The 18,850-nt window shown below is 30.4% G+C and overlaps 3 protein-coding genes across 4 annotated transcripts; all 3 read left to right on the top strand.

The window, feature by feature from the left end:
* The first annotated feature begins 238 nt into the window (after positions 1–238).
* LOC126662370 (E3 ubiquitin-protein ligase BIG BROTHER) lies at positions 239–3,685 on the top strand. Its single transcript, XM_050356337.2, has 7 exons — positions 239–461; positions 1,107–1,326; positions 1,683–1,717; positions 1,805–1,849; positions 2,193–2,320; positions 3,254–3,362; positions 3,434–3,685. The coding sequence occupies exons 1-7, from the start codon at positions 312–314 to the stop codon at positions 3,482–3,484; spliced, it is 738 nt and encodes a 245-aa protein (XP_050212294.1). The 5' UTR covers positions 239–311; the 3' UTR covers positions 3,485–3,685.
* A 5,325-nt stretch (positions 3,686–9,010) lies between these two features.
* Positions 9,011–12,522, top strand: LOC126661024 (uncharacterized). 2 transcript variants are annotated; one of them, XM_056103997.1, is made up of 6 exons: positions 9,011–9,381; positions 9,458–9,516; positions 9,869–9,903; positions 10,005–10,478; positions 10,698–10,872; positions 12,111–12,184. In XM_056103997.1, exons 1-6 carry the CDS (start codon positions 9,228–9,230, stop codon positions 12,120–12,122), a joined length of 909 nt encoding a protein of 302 aa, XP_055959972.1. In that variant the 5' UTR covers positions 9,011–9,227; the 3' UTR covers positions 12,123–12,184. The 2 variants fall into 2 exon arrangements, with proteins under 2 accessions (XP_055959972.1, XP_050210733.1); XM_050354776.2 differs by having other exon boundaries at positions 9,014–9,381; positions 12,142–12,522.
* A 178-nt stretch (positions 12,523–12,700) lies between these two features.
* LOC126661025 (uncharacterized) lies at positions 12,701–14,766 on the top strand. The gene is made up of 2 exons (XM_050354777.2): positions 12,701–13,365; positions 14,538–14,766. The coding sequence occupies exon 1, from the start codon at positions 12,859–12,861 to the stop codon at positions 13,339–13,341; it is 483 nt and encodes a 160-aa protein (XP_050210734.1). The 5' UTR covers positions 12,701–12,858; the 3' UTR covers positions 13,342–13,365; positions 14,538–14,766.
* The last annotated feature ends 4,084 nt before the right edge of the window (positions 14,767–18,850 follow it).

The following is an 18,850-nucleotide window of genomic DNA, read 5'->3' as shown; positions in this document are numbered from 1 at the left end:
CTGCTAATTTTTCAGTTAATATGGTTTAGTTCTAATCATTTCTTTGTAATTTTTACAGGATAATGAGGTTTTAATTGCGTCGGGATGAGTTGCGTAAATTCGGAAGGTTTGAAGGTTTGTGAAATGTTAAAAAGGAATAATTGGGTTTGATTTTAAAAAAATTGTGAAGATGAAATTTGTTTTGGTGCTTATTTTGATTAAGATATGATAGCTATGTTTGGTGTTTTTGGTTTTGCAGGTGTAATTGTTGCCGTAAATTTTTAGTTTCTTTTGATGAACTAGATTAAGGATTTGGTGGAGTGTTTTTTGCAATGAATGAAGATAATAGACAAATGGAGGTGCAATACATAAATACCGGCTTCCCTTATACGGTCACTGAGAGTTTTATGAACTTGTTTGATGGGGCAACACATGTGCCTCTGCATTATGCTCATGCCGGACAAATGCTTGATCAAGTTCAGGTAGTGCTTCTTAAAGTTTCCTATTTGAATTCGGGTTTGATTAACCCACAACTTAATGTGCCTGATCGTCAAATGTCTCTGATTAGGTTGATCATGTTTTTACAATGTATAAAAGTAGTTAGCCTATGCTATTATGGACCAGGGATGTGTATTTATGCACCTCTTTTTTAGGCGCACATGTCCACGAAGTAAATTATGCGGCTTGTGAACTGGTGTGTTATAAATTATGTAGACTCTGAAGGAGAGAGAGGCTGATAGTCCATTGTTGTCTGAAAATTGAAACGAACTGCAAGATGTTCCGATGTCAATGTCATATGTGACATTTATTGATTAAGGTAGCATTTCAACAGCTTAAGCTATGAGATAGAACCAAAAAATGAATAAATGGAAAAGCTTAAGTTACTGGCAAGGTGCCTATTTAACAATATTCGTTGGATTCATTGCTTTTAGATGACTGAAACCTGGGTAGTGCATAACGATCTATCTATGACGATGTTCTAGTAGTCCTCTGTTATGCATGTATGTAACACACTGTTGTAGTTTCAGTGTTTTAGGATTGCTCTGTATACTTCTCTTAATGGTTTATGACTTTATGTATTGAATAATTTTTTCCATCGTATCAACTTTTTCTTTCTCTTTGCACAGGAGTACGCGTATTGGTCAATGAACATGAATGCATATAAATATGGATTTTCTGGGAATACTTATTATGATTCATACGAGGTAAATGATAATGTACCAAGAATTGATCTTAGTAGGGCAACTTGGGAACACCCTTCAGCGTTGAACATAGAAGAGCCAACAAATATAGATACACAATCCGAAGGAGATGCAGTTGTTGGGGTGCATGCTTCACCAGAAGAATGTTAGTTACAAATTTTTGTCCATCTTACATCTTTGGCTGCATGGTTATCCTACTTGTACATTTGAGGTCTAATTTTTATTTATTCATCAGAATGGATATGACGCCATTTAGTCTCTTGGCAATTTGTAGATTCACGTCACCTAACATTTTTAAAAGCTAAAGGGCCTTGTTTATGTTTATGTTATTGATGTGAGAGACCTAAATATATATTCTGCGGTTGACAGTTGAGTTAAGCTTTTCCTCCTGTTTAACATTTAAACTCATGTGCATATTTATCGGAAGTTGAAGAATTTCTTTGTCTGCTTATTTTCCGAGATTACAGCTGAGGTTGTTTGACAATTGCTTTCTTTTTGCAGGTATCCCAAATCATTCAACCAGTGAAAGTCCTCAGGTATGAAGCTCTCTTGTTGATGATGTCTTCATATGGACTGATATATAAGTTAACTAAACCATCAGAACTTTGGTGCCATTTTTGCAGGCTGTTTGGCAAGATGATATTGATCCAGATACCATGACGTATGAGGTCTGCTTCAAGTCACTTGTCCTGTTCTCTTTCTTCTGTTGAGATGCATTTGTTTGATGGTAGAGCTGAATATTGTTATTTTCATCAATAAATATGTGAATCAAGCCTGATAAAATTGCAACCAGGGTTTGTGTTGCCGAGTTTAAAAAAACTGAATATCTAGTCATTTGATTTTTTTTATTAGAATCCTTCTGCATCTCATTGAGCTATCATTACAAACTTAAACCAAGCATTTATGAAACTTGATGGATGTATATCAGCTTCTCATGCTTTTAGATAGATATAATCCTTAATGTAGAAAGCATCATATGACTATATCAGCTATTTGTTCTTGGTACTGCAGGAATTACTGGACTTAGGTGAGGCAGTTGGAACTCAAAGTAGAGGCCTGCCACAGGAACTTATTAGTTTGCTTCCAACATCAAGATGCAAATTTGGAAGCTTTTTCTCCAGGAGAAAAGCTGGGGAGAGGTAAAACTTTTTGCATATTTCATTATTACAATTTAAAGTTACATTTATCTGTTGGGTTAACAGAACCATCACTTTTTCAAAAAAGAAAAAAATTACATTTATCTAAATTTGCTTCATTCATATGCATAATGGTTAATGTGGTGATTTTTTCATTTATTTCATTTTTATGTTGCTTCTATCTCTAGGTAACTTAAAAATACATTGCAATGGACATTTTGTATTAGAATTTTGTTGCTGGACATTATTAGGGACTATGGAGACCTAAGCACTTTTAAAGTTTTGCATCTTAATGACAATGCAGTGTCGTTGTCTAACAACTGTCGTATAGAATGGGAAGCTTATTTAGTAATGGATGCTTAGACTGTATCACTTCTGGTGCTATTTCTAGGTTTCAGTCTCGACTGTTAAAAGTTCCTTGTTGAGTACGTCCTAGATTGATATAGACCTTTCATTAGAGTATAGAAACTCACTGATTTCCCCCTTTTGAAAGCATAACTTCTACTTTGGCTATAAACACGATGCAGACTTGACACTACGTATGATAATTTGTGTTGCAATTGCTTGTACTAATTTTACCTTTTTCCATTGAAGATTCTATTCTCTTTTTAGTAGTCTATTTGTTCAATTAGGTTTGCATGTGGATTAGAGATCATGTGATTGTTGCAAAGTATATCGTCTACTTATGTAGCACGAAAACGGAAAGGCTAAAATGAAAAATACTGAAACGGAAAGAAGTGAAATAATATGTTTTGTAAGAACATGTTATTAGTTTCAGAAGCGTCTCTAAAAATAGTAACAAAACGCTGAAATGTAAAAGTCAAGAAGTTTCCGTACCGCATAGTAGTCTACTCTTAGTTGCAAAACTCTTTTTCATACCGCATAGCATTCTACACCGTTCGTCATTCTTACGTTTGGGCTCCGTGTGTGAAACAGATGTGTAATTTGCCAGATGAGGTATAAAAGAGGGGACAAGCAAATGAAACTACCATGCAAACATGTTTACCATTGTGAATGCATCTCCAAATGGCTTGGGATTAACAAGGTGAGTCAGTTTTATATGCATTTTTGTCTCCATCTCAAATTGTTGTTGATCTAATATTATTATTAAACCAGGTATGCCCAGTTTGTAACAATGAGGTATTTGGTGAAGAATCAAAGCAATGAGAAGATAAATTCACCACCCTTATGTTCCTTTTGCCTCCATTTTTTGTTTTTTGTTTTACGGCTAGTTGTTTTAGTGGTTTAGTATGGTTTTTGTACACGTAGGATTAGTGATTTTCTCATTTTCCATAGAAGTTTTGTTTAGTGAAAGAAACGATGTAGTTTGAGCTTCTATATAGCAAGAGTATGAATTTACTACGGCAATTTGTTACAAATTTGGATTTGTTCATAGATGTTATCTTATGTTTTTATCTTTTTTATTTTGACCCCTTAAATAGTTATTTTATTGCATAATGATTGAACTATCTACTAAACTTCTCAAGTTAATCTAAATAAGATTACCTATTTTCATCATCTATTATCATAAAAAGTTCTCATCTTTTACATTTTTTTTCTTCAATTGATGCATATTTTATCAAATACGGCATTCTAATTTTCAACCTTCTTTAACTTTTCATCTCGTTATTCAGTGCCGTTTTAGACGCTTTTTCCTGCATAAAATGATGTTGTTTTGACCGTTTTAAATTATTAAAACGATATTGGATAAGCAATTAGGCCGTAAATTGACAAAAATAAAATATTGAGTTTTTTAATACAAAAATAAAATGTTAGAATGTGGGTGTGCCACATTCGGTAAAATGTGCTTACATCGGAAAAAACGAAAATTGTGAAATATTTTTATGCAATTACACTTTATTTTGATTCATCTACATTAGAGGTGGCCATGGGCCGGGTCAGCCCGTGAACCGGCCCGGTCAAACTCGGCCCGGAACCGGTCAAACCCGGAACCAGACTATAACCGGCCCGGAACTGTACAAAGGGCGGTTCCGGGCTGGTTGCAAATTTGTCCGTGAACTGGCGGTTCCGGGTCGGAACCGGCGGTTTAAGGGTCAAACCCGTTGATAAAAAATATATATTATATATTTAAAATATATATTATATCTTTATCATATAACATATTTACTTTTGCAATAAAATATATGTTATATTTGTTTTAGTTAAAATTTTAGTTAATATTTTAATTTTAAAAAAAATTCTTTATTTTCTTATAATACTATCTCCGTGAGTTATTTTATTGTTAAATTACATTTTTTAGTGATTAAATTTTATTTTTATTTTTATTTTTTAAATCGTCCTAAACCGGAACCGGAACCGTCCGGTTCCGAACCGTCATGGAACCGTCTTTTAGGCGGTTTCGGGCCGGTTCCACTTTTTCTTGAACCGTGACTCGGCGGTTTCAAACCGGAACCGCCGGGTTATGAACTGTGACCACCTCTAATCTACATCCTTCTGAAGCAGGTAAACTCCATGCGCAGGAGTGGAGTCAATAATAGTAAAAGTATTCTTTTATAACATACAAAAAATTTAAATATATACAAAATATTCTTGAATGATCTTAACTTAGAAATAATCAAATTGATTCAAATTATGATGGATTAATTCGTAATTCAAATAAAATAATAAATATTTAATTTTAATTATTTTCAATATTTTTAATTAAAAATTAAAAAAACAGTAAACTAACAAAATTTCAAACTTCATTAATGGAGTACTTTTCTCCATATTTTTAATTTTTGTGAAACATTTTTCTTCAGTTGATGCGCTTCTAAACGTTTTGTTGAAAAATTACTCTCTAAACTAGGCAGAGAAAACTTCATTAAATATGTTCTTCAAGATTTTCCTACAACAATGGGAGATTTTCTTGGTGTTTTCTGTTAAGAATGCTTACTTCAAGCTTTTCATACCCGTCATCATCGTACTGGATCAGTCATTTAAAACATAAAACAAGGTAGTTTTTTAGAGAATTTGCATTGTCATATTATTAAGAATCTTTACCAATGAACTATAGTTCGAATGGTATAAGCGTTAGACAATAAAATGTCAAGGTTGCAGGTTCGATTCCTCCCACAAGCGCCCTAATCACATATATATATATATATATATATATATATATATATATATACACTTCTACATCTACACTATATATAAAAGCACGGATGGGGGGGGGCAGGCAAATTTACTGAATAATCCTTTTAAGTTTATTACTAAATAAAGGTTTTATAGTCATTAATTAATTGATTATTTAATTAATCACTATTGTAATTAAAGTCCTAATTAGAATAGGTAGCTAAATTATCTCCAATTTAGTTGTTAGTATGTAAAAAATAGCTAAATTGTCTCCAAATTAGTAGGAATACCTATCTTTTAGTTTGATTTAACTACAAAATTAAAATATTATATTTGGTAAATATATTATTATTTAAATTTCTATTTTATTATTTTTATAGATATTATTAATAAAATTAAGTTAAATATTTAATTATGGTTATTATAAAATCAAAAGAAGAATAAATTTAGTATCGAAAAAAAAAAATTAATAACCGAACATATTATATGTAAAAAATAACTAAATTGTCTCCAAATTAGTAGGAATACCTATCTTAATTAAAGTCCTAATTAGTAGCTAAATTATCTCCAATTTAGCTTTTAGTATGTAAAAAATAACTAAATTGTCTCCAAATTAGTAGGAATACCTATCTTTTAGTTTTATTGAACTACAAAATTAAAATATTGTATTTGGTCAATATATTATTATTTAAATTTATATTTTATTATTTTTAAAGATATTATTAATAAAATTAAGTTAATTATTTAATTATGCTTATTATAAAATCAATATATACTATATATAAAAGCACGGATGGGGGGGGGGGGGGGTACCAGGCAAATTTACTGAATAATCCTTTTTAGTTTACTACTAAATAAAGGTTTTATAGTCATTAACTAATTAGTTATTTAATTAATACTATTGTAATTAAAGTCCTAATTAGAATAGGTAGCTAAATTATCTCCAATTTAGCTTTTAGTATGTAAAAAATAACTAAATTGTCTCCAAATTAGTAGGAATACCTATCTTAATTAAAGTCCTAATTAAAATAGGTAACTACATTATCTCCAATTTAGCTTTTAGTATGTAAAAAATAACTAAATTGTCTCTAAATTAGTAGGAATACCTATCTTTTAGTTTCATTGAGCTACAAAATTAAAATACTGTATTTGGTCAATATATTATTATTTAAATTTATATCTTATTATTTTTAAAGATATTATTAATAAAATTAAGTTAATTATTTAATTATGCTTATTATAAAATCAAAAAAATAATAGATTCAATATGGAAAAAAAATTTGATAACCGAATATATTATATTTTCTTTTATAAAAATTCTTAACTAATTAATATTAATTGTAAATAAAAAATTAATATAATTATAATAAATTTACTAATATGTTCATTGACGAGTTACGTTACGAGACACGTGCATAGCACGTAATGCGAAATTAGTATATATATCTATATCTATACTATATATAAAAGCACGGATGGGGGGGACAGGCAAATTTACGGAATAACCCTTTTTAATTTATATTAAATAACGGTTTTATAGTCATTAACAAATTAATTATAATAATTAATTACTAAAAAATTATTATAATTAGAGTTTTAGTTAAAATAAAATTGTATCATGATAGAGGAATATTAATTAAGTATAGAAAAAATAGCTAATCTTTTCCAAATTAATAGGAATGTCAATCTTTTAGTTTGACTACACTAGCAACACAATTAATATTATTCAAATCTTTGTTAGTTATGTGTAAATTTACAAAAAAAATTAAATTGATTTTTTTAATTTTGTTTTAAAATATTAATACATGAATTGACGAGTCACGTTACGAGCCACGTGCGTAGCACACAAAGCGAGACTAGTATATATATAATTGTCTTCGGCAAGCCGTTACATATTGTATGCCCATTGTCGGCAACCTCCTTAGTAAACAAGTTGTTCTGATAAACTATTGCTTGGTATGTAATGAAGAGTGATAATTATTAATTTATTATCAAAGATCGTGTCTTTAGTGACTGTCATGTTGTTGCTTCAACATTTGCTCAATAATGCTTCAACATTCTGTCAATGAAGATCAACAAGAGCGTCAAAGTTGGTTCATCAATCTTGTGTTCTTGATGTATAGCAATCATAGTAATAGTAGTCTAGAATATCCAACTTGTACTTAATCTAGGGTTTAATCACTAAAAACTCCCCATCTTTTAACCCCTTTTCAGTTGCACCCTGACGTTGCAATTTTGTTAGCTGCACCCTAATTCGCAACTTTGTATTTTAATTCCTCCCTCAAAATCAAATTGTACTCTTTTTCACTCGGAAAAAATTTATAAAAACCCTTTTAAAGTACTCATTTTGAACTCTTTTTCACACAAAAAATTAAAAATGGATGACTTATTTTAACTTTTTTCAAATGGAGAAGAGATCAATTTAGTACTTGAGAGTGAAATTGAAAACCAAAGATGCGAATTAGGGTGCAGCTGAAAAAATTGCAACGTCAGGGTGCATTTGAAAAGGGGCTAAAAGGTGGGGTTTTTTTTGGTGATTAAACCCTTAATCTATGTATAGTTAACTTTCCAATAGTAAATATTTAATAAATTAATAATTCTAATAATAAATAAAAAAATGAAAAAACCAACTTCGTTTCACGTCAGATAATTAATAATTAATAAAATTTAAAATTTATTATATATTCTACATGAATATTAATTATTTTATATATATAAAAGCACGGATGGTGGGGGGGGGCAGGCAAATTTACTGAACAATCCTTTTCAATTTATTACTAAATAAAGGTTTTATAGTCATTAACTAATTAGTTATTTAATTAATCACTATTATAATTAAAGTCCTAATTAGAATAGGTAGCTAAATTATCTCCAATTTAATTTTTAGTATGTAAAAAATAACTAATCTGTCTCCAAATTAGTAGGAATACCTATTTTTTAGTTTGATTGAACTACTAAATTAAAATAATGTATTTGGTCAATATATTATTATTTAAATTTCTATCTTATTATTTTTAAAGATATTATTAATAAAATTAAATTAATGATTTAATTATGGTTATTATAAAACCAAAAGAAAAATAAATTCAGTATGAAAAAAAAATTAATAGCCGAATATATTATATTTACTTTTACAAAAATTCTTAACTAATTTAATATTAATTATAAATAAAAAATTGATACAATTATAATAAATTTACTAATATGTTCATTGAGGAGTTACGTTACGAGCCACGTGCATAGCACGTAATGTGAAACTAGTATAATATAAAAGTGTTATTCAACACTTAATTTAATTATTTAATAAAAATAAAAAAATTTATATGTCTAATATAAAAAGATATTTAAAAAGTTTACTTTATGGATACAACTTATTGCTAATTATATTCACCAAAAGAATATAATCATCTTCCCTTAAGCCACGTGGAGTACCGCCTTTCAGATACAGAATCACTAAACCTATACTCAACCGCACTGAATCAATCCTCGCAGCCCAGATCCAAGAAAAAGCTAGTAAAACCTTGACCAAACAAAAGTCTAATAATAATTATTTTCCAATTTAATAACCCCAACTAAACCTATAGACTACAGAAGTAATCATAATTAGATTTACTAATCTTAATCACTACTAATCCCTCTCTTCCAACGGTCATAAAAACGTTCATTCTTCTTATAACGGTTACATTCTGACACAACAAATACTCTTTCTCTCTCTAACAATTCACAATCTCTTGCCCTCACTTCCAGGGCTTCTTGTTTCTCTCTCTAAAAACCCTTAAAACCCTGAAACAATTCCTTTTCTTGATTGAATTTTCTTATTTGGCAGTGATATTCAAGAATGGAACCAGCTAAAATAGACTGGAAGAAGGTGGAGTCAGTGTTTGTTGAAGATAAATTGTATGAAACTATTAGTGCACCCAAATGGGTTGATTTCTTGAACCCTCAAGATGATGATGATTCTTTCAACGATGAGGCTTGGTTTTGCAGACCTGGTTTGTTTTTTTTACATTTAATTTTCTTGAATGTGAGTGTTAATTTTGCTGTTGCTCATGAGATTTGTTGTTGCAGATTGTAATCATCCTAAGACGGTTGAGGATTTTCTTAGAACAGCTACTCCAAATTCAAAGGTTTGATCTTTGACTTCTTTGAGCTTTTTTTTGTTATTCAGCATTCATGGGTTTTGTAATGATCTTTAATTAGGAGTAACAGACTAATCTTTAGTTAATTTCTAAGAATTTGTTTAGTGTTGGGTAGCACGGACACGGGAAACGGGGCACTTGGACACGGGCACGGTGAAACGGTGTTCGTTTTTTAAGGTTTCCCGTGTAGAAAATGAAGTGTCGTGTTTGAGACGTAGTGTCTGAAATGTTACGTTGATTGAATGAAGTGTTTGTGCTATTATTGTTGGCTAATGGATTTATCGATTTCAACTGTGTTATTGTCTCACTTTTTTTTCTTTGTTGAATTGGTCTAATGCAGCTTTCTAAATCCCCTCTTGGCAGCTGGAATCTAAGGTACTTAATTACTCTTTAGCATAGTAGAATTAAACTTAATATTTGTATTATTAACAAGATTTTAAAGATTTATTATATAAAGCTCATATCTTGATCTATAGGGATGGAAAATTGAAGTGGAGAGGGCAAAATCAGTCTCCAGTCACACCTAGTGATAGATTTAAGTTTAATGAAGACGGTGAAAACCAGAACCCGAATTTGTCAAAACCTCCGAGTTACCAAGCTAAGTCCATGAAATCGATAATTAAATCAAGTACTGAAAAGAAAAGAGCAGTTGATGATATCTCACTAACCAAAGAAGCACCGAGGCTGAAAAGCACGTTATCTGCGAGGAATTTGTTTGCGGGGAAGGATATTCTAGGTCATATTAGTGAGTTTTGTAATGAATTGAAGAAGATGGCGATGAGAACTAAAGAAAAAGAGAATGGTGAGAAGGAGAGCCAAGTGGGAGAGAAGATAGAAGTTGTTGTGGTTAGTGAGGTTCCTAAAGAGAGGAAGCCTTTGCTTGAAATGGGTAGAGAGAAATCTGAAGGAATTGAGAAAGGAAGTAGCAAAGAGAAGCTAAGGAGGAAGAAGTGAGTAAAATAATCTCTTATTTTCTTGTTTTTTTAATTGTTTATTAGTACAGGCACATATAGTTCATTTGTAATTTAAGTGCAAGTGTTTATGATCTTGAGTTTTATGCACAAATTATTAAACGTTTGAACTGTATCTATGCAAGAATTGAATGAGTATCCATTAACTAGCTAATCACCATGCATGTGGCTAATCTTTGGTGGCAAAATGGTTTTCAGAGCAATGGATGATGCAGAAAATATTCCAGTCCCTTTAAAGTTGGGAAATGTAAAGCATAAAGGAGAGGAGCGGTTGTTGCAAATTCGGACCAATCCTCCTTCCCCTCAATGCTTTTCTGCGACGCGTGCTCCCACCAAAATCACCCCTTCAAAGTCTTCAAAACCCAGAGTTATGGTATGTGATCACTGATTTTATTTTTTTCATTTACCATGTATTTATCTTTTTGTTTAAGGAGGATGCCGTGGACTGAATTAGGGTATATAGAGCTTCTGTTATTGCTTGCAGTTTAGTAGGGCTTTTGTACTAGCAGCTCATCTTTAGCTTTCTATGTTGCACGGAAACTTTCTATGTCCTATGTTCCTGTGTTTAGAGAGAGCCTCTGTTATCACTTGCAGTTCAAATCGGCTTCTATTAGCAGCTCTATTTAGTTGTCTATGTTGCACGGAAACTTTCTATCTCCTATGTTCCTGTGTGTAGAGAGCTTCTGTTATTGCTTGCAGTTCAATAGGGCTTTTGCACTAGCTGCTCATCTTTAGTTGTCTATGTTGCACAGAAACTTTCCAAGTCCTATGTTCACGTCTTTCGTTTTTGTGTTCAGGAACGGTTCTAAACTCAAAAACTCTATATTACCTATTCTCGTAAAAAATGTTGTTTCGCCATTTCCTGTATCGGCGTTTCTTGTTTCATTGTTTTCCATTTACATGCTATATAGTTGTAGTTGTTAAAACTACTGAATGGTATCTAGTCAACTAGGAATTCATATAAACTAGTAATTGCAGAATAGTTATCCCATTGAGTGAACAAGGAAATGGAGCTTTTGTTATCACTTGCAGTTCAATAGAGCTTTGTACTCGCAGCTCATCATTACGAAAATTTTCTAGTGCTGTGTTTCTATGTTTCATTTTCATTTCCGCAAATGCTTATAGAACTCCGAAACTCTATATTTATGACATACTCTCATATAAATATATTGTTTTGCCATTTCCCGTCTCAGCTTTTCCATTTGAATGTTTTCCATTTCCATGTTATATAGTTACCTGTTGAACAACTGAATTGTACCTCTAGTTAGTAGGAATTCATATAAAGTAGTAACTGCAGAAGCTATCTTATTTTTCATCTATCAAGCTATTAGATTGAACTAGCCCAAGATCTTTTTGTGCACCACTTTTGCTGCATTTGACTGCATTATTTTTAATAGAGCTGAATAGATCTATTAGTAGATAACAGAAAATCGGTGCACACATTTATGTTGTTTTTCAACCTGAAACTTGTCATCTATATAGCACGGAAGTAGAAGACGCTGAAACAAAAGCAGTCTAACAATATTTTACAAGAATAAATAAATTATAAATATAGAGTTTCGGAACTCTCCTGCAATTACATATGATGCCTTTAAAAGGTGAGCTTTGCAGTGTGCTAACTAATATCGACTCTCATCTATAGGAGAGAGGCATTCTTCAGGAAGTGAAGCAAAATAAGGAAGCGGCGAAGGAAGAATCCGACGACAGAGGAAGAAACTTTTCCGTTGTGGATGGAAGAGAAGCAAAAGCTTTGGATGTATTCTGGTTCCTCAAGCCCTGCACATTGTCCAGCTAATTCATTCATTCTTTCTTTTTATTCTTTCATTGTGTCCACTTGAAACTCAATTCATTCTTTCATTTATTCTTCTTATTCGTAGGGTCTATAGTATACACCTTCACATCCATAGTCTTTACTTAGAATGATTCTTTTGATGTCAATAAGATGAACTGTAATTAAACATTCTATTAGCTCTAGCAGAGAATTCATTTCACTAAATAAAGTACGGAAACTTATTGAATCCTATATTTTGACAGTTTCTCGTATTTTTTAGTAACACGTTAGAATAATATGGTTTAGTCGTTTCTATTTCATTATTTTCATTTCCGTAAAATTATTTTGACAAATAAATATAGTTCTGAATGGACAATAGCTCTTTTCCCCTATATCTCCACAAATTCTCATAAATATTTTAAGATTCTTGTATCATTATCACTAGCATCCAGATTTTAACTCTTTTAAGATCCAAGGGCTAGAAGGCACCCAATAAAAAAAGATGGGAAAATTCTATATCTCCCACTTAAAAGAGGTGTAAACCATTACAATTTGGTCAAATTTGCAAAAAAAACAGCCTCAAAAACAATGTTGATACTCTCATCACCAGTATCAACCTCTCTACCATCTAAACAACAATATGGTTATCATCCCAAAATCACTAAAACAAAACCAAAGTTCATAGTAAGCATGGCAAAGGAGAGTACAGACAGCAGCAACAATGCCATAGAGATAGGCGCAATAGCTGCCGGATTAGTGTCGAACCCGGTAATCGGTTGGTCTCTTTACACCCTCAAAACGACCGGGTGCGGCCTGCCGCCAGGCCCGGGCGGCTCATTAGGCGCGCTAGAAGGAGTGAGTTACTTGGTAGTCGTGGGGATTATAGGCTGGTCATTATACACCAAGGCTAAAACTGGCTCTGGTCTGCCTAATGGACCATTTGGATTGTTGGGTGGTGTTGAAGGATTATCATATTTATCATTTGTTGCCATTTTAGTAGTGTTTGGTTTGCAATTCTTGGATAATGGTTACATTCCTGGACCTCTGCCTGCTGATCAATGTTTTGGGTGATGAATGATGACTTCTGAAGATAAGGTGGGTGGCCTGTATTTTATTCTATCTATAATTTGTGGTCATCATTGTTTATTTCTATTATTTTTGTTTTTGAATCACCCTTTTCATGTGTTTATTATGAGTGTGTTGTTGTAATTGGAAATTGTTTTCGACCCACCAATTGTAGTAGAGGTAATTATTTTAAACTACCAAATTTGACATATTACATAATAAATGTATAAAATTTGACATATTACATTAATAATTCTATAAAATTTGACATATTACATTAATAAATCTATGGCATGTAAAAGTATGTTAATATCTTTTTTTATTTTATAATATTGTACTCTTTTGTTACATTTTATTTTAAAAAATTGTTTGTTAAAAAATAAAATAACATATATATCCTTGAAGTTTACAAATTATATTAATTGATCCTTTTGTATATATATATATATATTATCTTCCTCGTCATTTTTTCTCCGAATTTTCGTCTTCCTGTGCCACTCTTCTACATTGTCTTAGCTAATAGTGATTTTAACAGTTTATTTAGTTTTAAATCTAAAACAATTGTTTCAAAATCAATTTTTGGTACACTGTTAGAAACCTATTGGTAAACCGTCGATAACCTAAACCATATTTTTTAGAATAAAAAAAGTAGGGCTTTTTACCCGATATACTGAAAATTGGCCCAAGTTTACTTTTATATAATCCAAAGCCAAAGTTTACATTTCATACCATCCAAAATTAAAATTATAACCTAATTTCTTTAAATTCTTACTTTTCTACTGTTTCTTCTTTTTCTCTTGAATTTTGGCGGCTTTTTTTTCTTCTCCACGAGTCCAGCATAGTTTCTCCACGTTCTTATTCCTTCACTTCCGCCATTCCGCCTCCGCCGTTCCGTTTTTGCTGTTCCATCTCCGTCGTTTCGCCTCCGTCGTTCCACCTTTATCTCACCGCACCATCTTTTTTTTCTCTTTTTGATTTTAGATCTGAAATTTTTTGTTCTTTTTTTTTTCATTTTCAGATCTGTAATTTGTTTATCTTTTACTGTTTATTCACCATTAAACATATATAAAGAGTATCTTTAAAGAATCTAATACTTATTTCATATTATGTAGAATAATTTTGTGATTTTATATAATAAAATTCTGTTAACTCTGCATTTTTTTGTGTTTTGTTGTATTTCTGCGTTTTTTTTAATTCTGCAGAACGATTTGTAGATGATGATTGATTGCTGAATTATTGTAATGTTACAGTGTTGTTGATTTTATGTTGACTTTATGTTGATATATGTTGATATCAACTAATTTTTTTTATTTTAACATTGGCAAACAAGATAATATTGTCTGTGAAATAAATGTCTCCTGTAAGTTTGCGGAATAGATGTTTATTTGAAAAGCAGCAGGATGGAATGTGGAGTGCACATATTTGTTTGAATGATTGATCTCTTTGTGTTTTTTCCTCGATAAACATTCTGAAATTCCCTACATAAACATATGCTATTGGTATTCAACCATTTTTTTATAACTTTCATTTTCTAGAGTGTTAATTTATTAGAATGTACTAAATTCATTTCGGCATTTTTGAAATTTGGTTGGTTTTTATGCTTCTTATATTATATTCTACGTACAAACTTTATTATAAAATCAATGTTGAATTTTATTGATGTACAATTATTTAAACTATATTAATCAAAATCAACGCAAAATCAACTCGATGTCAACCCAAAATCAACCTAAAATTAACATGCGCAATCCCTAAAATTAATTGAAGATCAACACAAAATCAACATAAAAGCAACATGTGTATACTATTTGTCATTAAAATTAATCAAATATCAACTCAAAATCAACACAAAATCAATATAAAATCAACATGTGTACATTATTTATTGTTGACATTTTTGTCAGTTTTAATATCAACACAATATCAACATAATATCAACAACATTTAATAAACTGGATAGTATTAATTTTGTAAAAAAATTTTAACACTAATTTTTATTTTCAATATTTATTTAACTTTATTTCTGCTAATAATTAATCAAAATTTATTATTTATCATATATTTAATTTTATATATATATATATATATATATATATATATATATATATATATATATATATATATATATATATATATATATATATATATATATATATATATATATATATATATATATATATATATATATATATATATATATATATATATATATATATATATATATATATATATATATATATATATATATATATATATCAATATAAAATCAACATTAAATCAACATTAAATTAACCAAAGATTAATAAATTATTTTTTCAATCTAAAATACCAACACAAAATCAACATAATATCAACATAAATTCAAATTTGTAATATTATAATAATTCAAAGTCATTATTTATATTTTTTACCAATACCAAAATCAACACCATGTCAACACTATATCAACATAAGATAAACATTGTAACATTACAATAATTTAACATCATTATTGCCTTCTCCAGCGATGCTAAAATCAACAAAATATCAACCGAAAATCAACACCATATCAACATTGTAACATTACAATAATGCAACATCATAATATGTCTTCTTCCCCGATGCTAGCATATCATTATCTAGTCTCAATTTAATTTAATTTATTTTTTTAGTTTATTTCACAGACAATATTATCTTAGTTGTCAATGTAAAAATAAAAAAAATCAGTTGATATCAACATAAAGTAAACATAAAATCAACAAAATTGTAACATTACAATAATTCAGCAATCAATCTTCATCAACAAATCGTTCTGCAGAATAAAAAAAAGGCAGAAACACAAGAAAAATGCAGAAATAACAAAATTTTATTCCATAAAATCACAATATTATTCTACATTACATGAAATGAGTATTAAATTCTTTAAAGATAATCTTTATACATGTTTAATGGTGAAAACAACAGTAAAAATAAACAAATTACGGATTTGAAAATGAAAAAAAAGAATTAAAAATTTCAGATCTGAAATCAAAATGATAAAAGAAAGATGGCGAAACGGCGGAGGCGAAACGGCGGAGTCGAAACGGCGGAGGCAAAACGGCAAAAATGGAACGGCGGAGGCGGACTGGTGCGAAGAATAAATCTGAGATTTGTGTGAAAGGTAAATTGAAAGAGAAAGGAGAGAGAAATTTGAGGAGAGAGAAAATAATTGTAATTGAGGATTTGTGTTATTAGGGTTCTATTTATATGGATGGTATAAAAGTAATAATTTCTCCCTTGCATGGTAGTTTTAAAATGTCAAATATGTGTTGGTATAAAAGTAAATTAAACATGAATGTTGGTTATTTGAGTAAAAAACCCAAAAAAGTATTTTCGAGAAAAAAGAAATATTTTTACAAAAAAAAAAATTCAAACCGTATTTTTAAAAAACAATTTTAACCCAGTACTTTTAAGAATATTTCACCTTATTATGGATATTTGTGAAAACTTTCTAACAAATTTAGGCAAAATAAAAGCCCCATATTTTGGTATATAATCAAACAAAAGCCTTTTCTATTTTGGCAAGTTCAGTTTTTTCGGTTATTACAATTTTACAAACCCTAAAACTGAACCATTAACCTAACTCTAAAATTCTATAAACTGGCCATCAAACAATATCATTTTTTTCCAAATAACCGAATGAAACAACAAATTTTATTTCTATATCTCAGCATGTTTCAATTTTTATTCAACTGGAGATTTAATTGATTATCAAACTTTTCAATTAAAATATTAGACTTTTTTAAAGAGCTTATCAGTGATAATCTAAATGTACTATTATAGACCCTAAATTTCGGATAGGTAAAAAGTGATAAGAAACTGAAGCGTCCAATGATGATTTTAAGAGAAAACCGTCCGAATGACGAGGTTTCGATTTGCTTGCTGGAATCTAAGCAGATGTAGTCTGTGCACAATTGTGAACTTGGAAGGATTAAAACATAATTAGGCGTAAATAGCCCATAAAAATTCAAAGAAATTGCAATCTAAGTCTAGAAATTGGACTAATTGTCATATCTTTAAAGTTTTTGGACCAATTTGCAAGTTTGACGGACTGACCAAACCTATAGGGCCCAAGAAATCTTTTTTGACACTTTCGGGCACCAAAATACACTTTTAACACTCTTTTAGCAGGCTACCAAGTCTAAATATGAATTTAATTAAAACAAAATTTCTAGCTAATCCTAATTACTTAAGACCTATCACTTCATACACTTTCACCTAGAATATTCTAGAAGATTCTAAGAAACCCTAGGTCATACCATTCCCCTATAAATACTGTTGTTAGTCAGCTGAGTAAAAAGGAGGACCAGAAAGGTAAAAATCACATAGCACAATTCGATCCCCACCTAGAAAAACCCTAGCTTTGCCCGAACAGCATAGGACAATACACACACAAATTGCACTTGAATCCAGTCCCAAAAACACATAAAATCTCTTTGATTCTCCAAGAACGCAAGCTGCATAGACTCTGTAATATTCCTTATTTTTTTTTTTTTTTTATTTATTTTAATTATCAATTTTTGCATTCCGTCAAGTTTTAGTAATTTATTATTATTATTATTATATATTTTTATTTAATTTTATTTTAGTCGCTCGTTGATTCAATCGTGGTCCGATTCGTGTTAGTGTGTATTATTAAATTTAAAAGATAAAAAAAAGAGAAGGAAAAGATTATGAATGCATAAAAAGTGAAAAACCCATGCAAGCCTTACTCATGAATTGGACTAACTTGATAAAGGCCTATTCAATTTGTAAGAATTAAAAGCCCATTTATTTAAAATGAAAAGAAAGCCATGCTAATCAATTATGAAACAGCAGTAAATAACAAAACTTCGTCTTCCTCCCTTTATATATAGTTTACTGTTGTACGTTTCTTTTCTTTAGCTAAACCTAAAAATTTCATTCTTTTAAACAACCTCAGCCTCCATCCTCATAAGCAATCTGAAACCTCGTTTATCACCATTCCAACCATTAGTTTCCAATCCGGTAAGTATTCACGCATCGTTTCTTATATCATATTTTCATTGCTTCGATATCGTCAAATACGGTTTTTGAATTCTTGTCTCATTGCTTAGCTTTAAATCCGATTGTCTTTCGACGGTCCTCATCGACTCGGCGATCTCTATAATCGTTACGTGTTGGAATTGAATTTGGTACGTAAATTTTATTCGTTTAATCGCCGCTACGGTTCATCGATTCATTGTTATATTGTTGCCGTTATATTGCTGCTGAATTTTGTCCATTCCATTGTTGTTGTCATGACTCTTGCATAGTTTATGATTATTATCTCTTGATTCCTTGGTTGTTAATGGTTCGGGATAACTTTGGTCCATCGTTTTGATCCACCGATGTTTAGTTTTGGATTTGAATTTTGGATTCGAATCTTGAGTTCATAATTAGGTTCTGCCATTATTGTTAGCTGAAGTTCATATTATTTTTGTTGAGTTGATAAATGATCTTGGTTAATATTTGATTGTGATCACTTATTGAGTTGGTT

Source organism: Mercurialis annua, linkage group LG8 (genome assembly GCF_937616625.2).
Source record: "Mercurialis annua linkage group LG8, ddMerAnnu1.2, whole genome shotgun sequence".
NCBI classification, from domain to species: Eukaryota; Viridiplantae; Streptophyta; class Magnoliopsida; order Malpighiales; family Euphorbiaceae; genus Mercurialis; species Mercurialis annua.
The sequence above is the reverse complement of the archived record's forward strand: the minus strand, read 5'-3'. Positions and strand labels throughout refer to the sequence as shown.

What these genes read in the sequence shown, in the direction of transcription:
- LOC126661025 (XM_050354777.2), top strand. Translation starts at nt 12,859, where the DNA reads ATGTTGATACTCTCATCACCAGTATCAACCTCTCTACCATCTAAACAA.
- LOC126662370 (XM_050356337.2), top strand. Translation starts at nt 312, where the DNA reads ATGAATGAAGATAATAGACAAATGGAGGTGCAATACATAAATACCGGC. An exon ending in CAGATACCATGACGTATGAG is followed by an intron (nt 1,850 to 2,192) that starts GTCTGCTTCAAG and finishes TTGGTACTGCAG; the next exon opens with GAATTACTGGACTTAGGTGA. An exon ending in AATGGCTTGGGATTAACAAG is followed by an intron (nt 3,363 to 3,433) that starts GTGAGTCAGTTT and finishes TTATTAAACCAG; the next exon opens with GTATGCCCAGTTTGTAACAA.
- LOC126661024 (XM_050354776.2), top strand. Translation starts at nt 9,228, where the DNA reads ATGGAACCAGCTAAAATAGACTGGAAGAAGGTGGAGTCAGTGTTTGTT. An exon ending in CAGCTACTCCAAATTCAAAG is followed by an intron (nt 9,517 to 9,868) that starts GTTTGATCTTTG and finishes GGTCTAATGCAG; the next exon opens with CTTTCTAAATCCCCTCTTGG. An exon ending in CTTGGCAGCTGGAATCTAAG is followed by an intron (nt 9,904 to 10,004) that starts GTACTTAATTAC and finishes CTTGATCTATAG; the next exon opens with GGATGGAAAATTGAAGTGGA.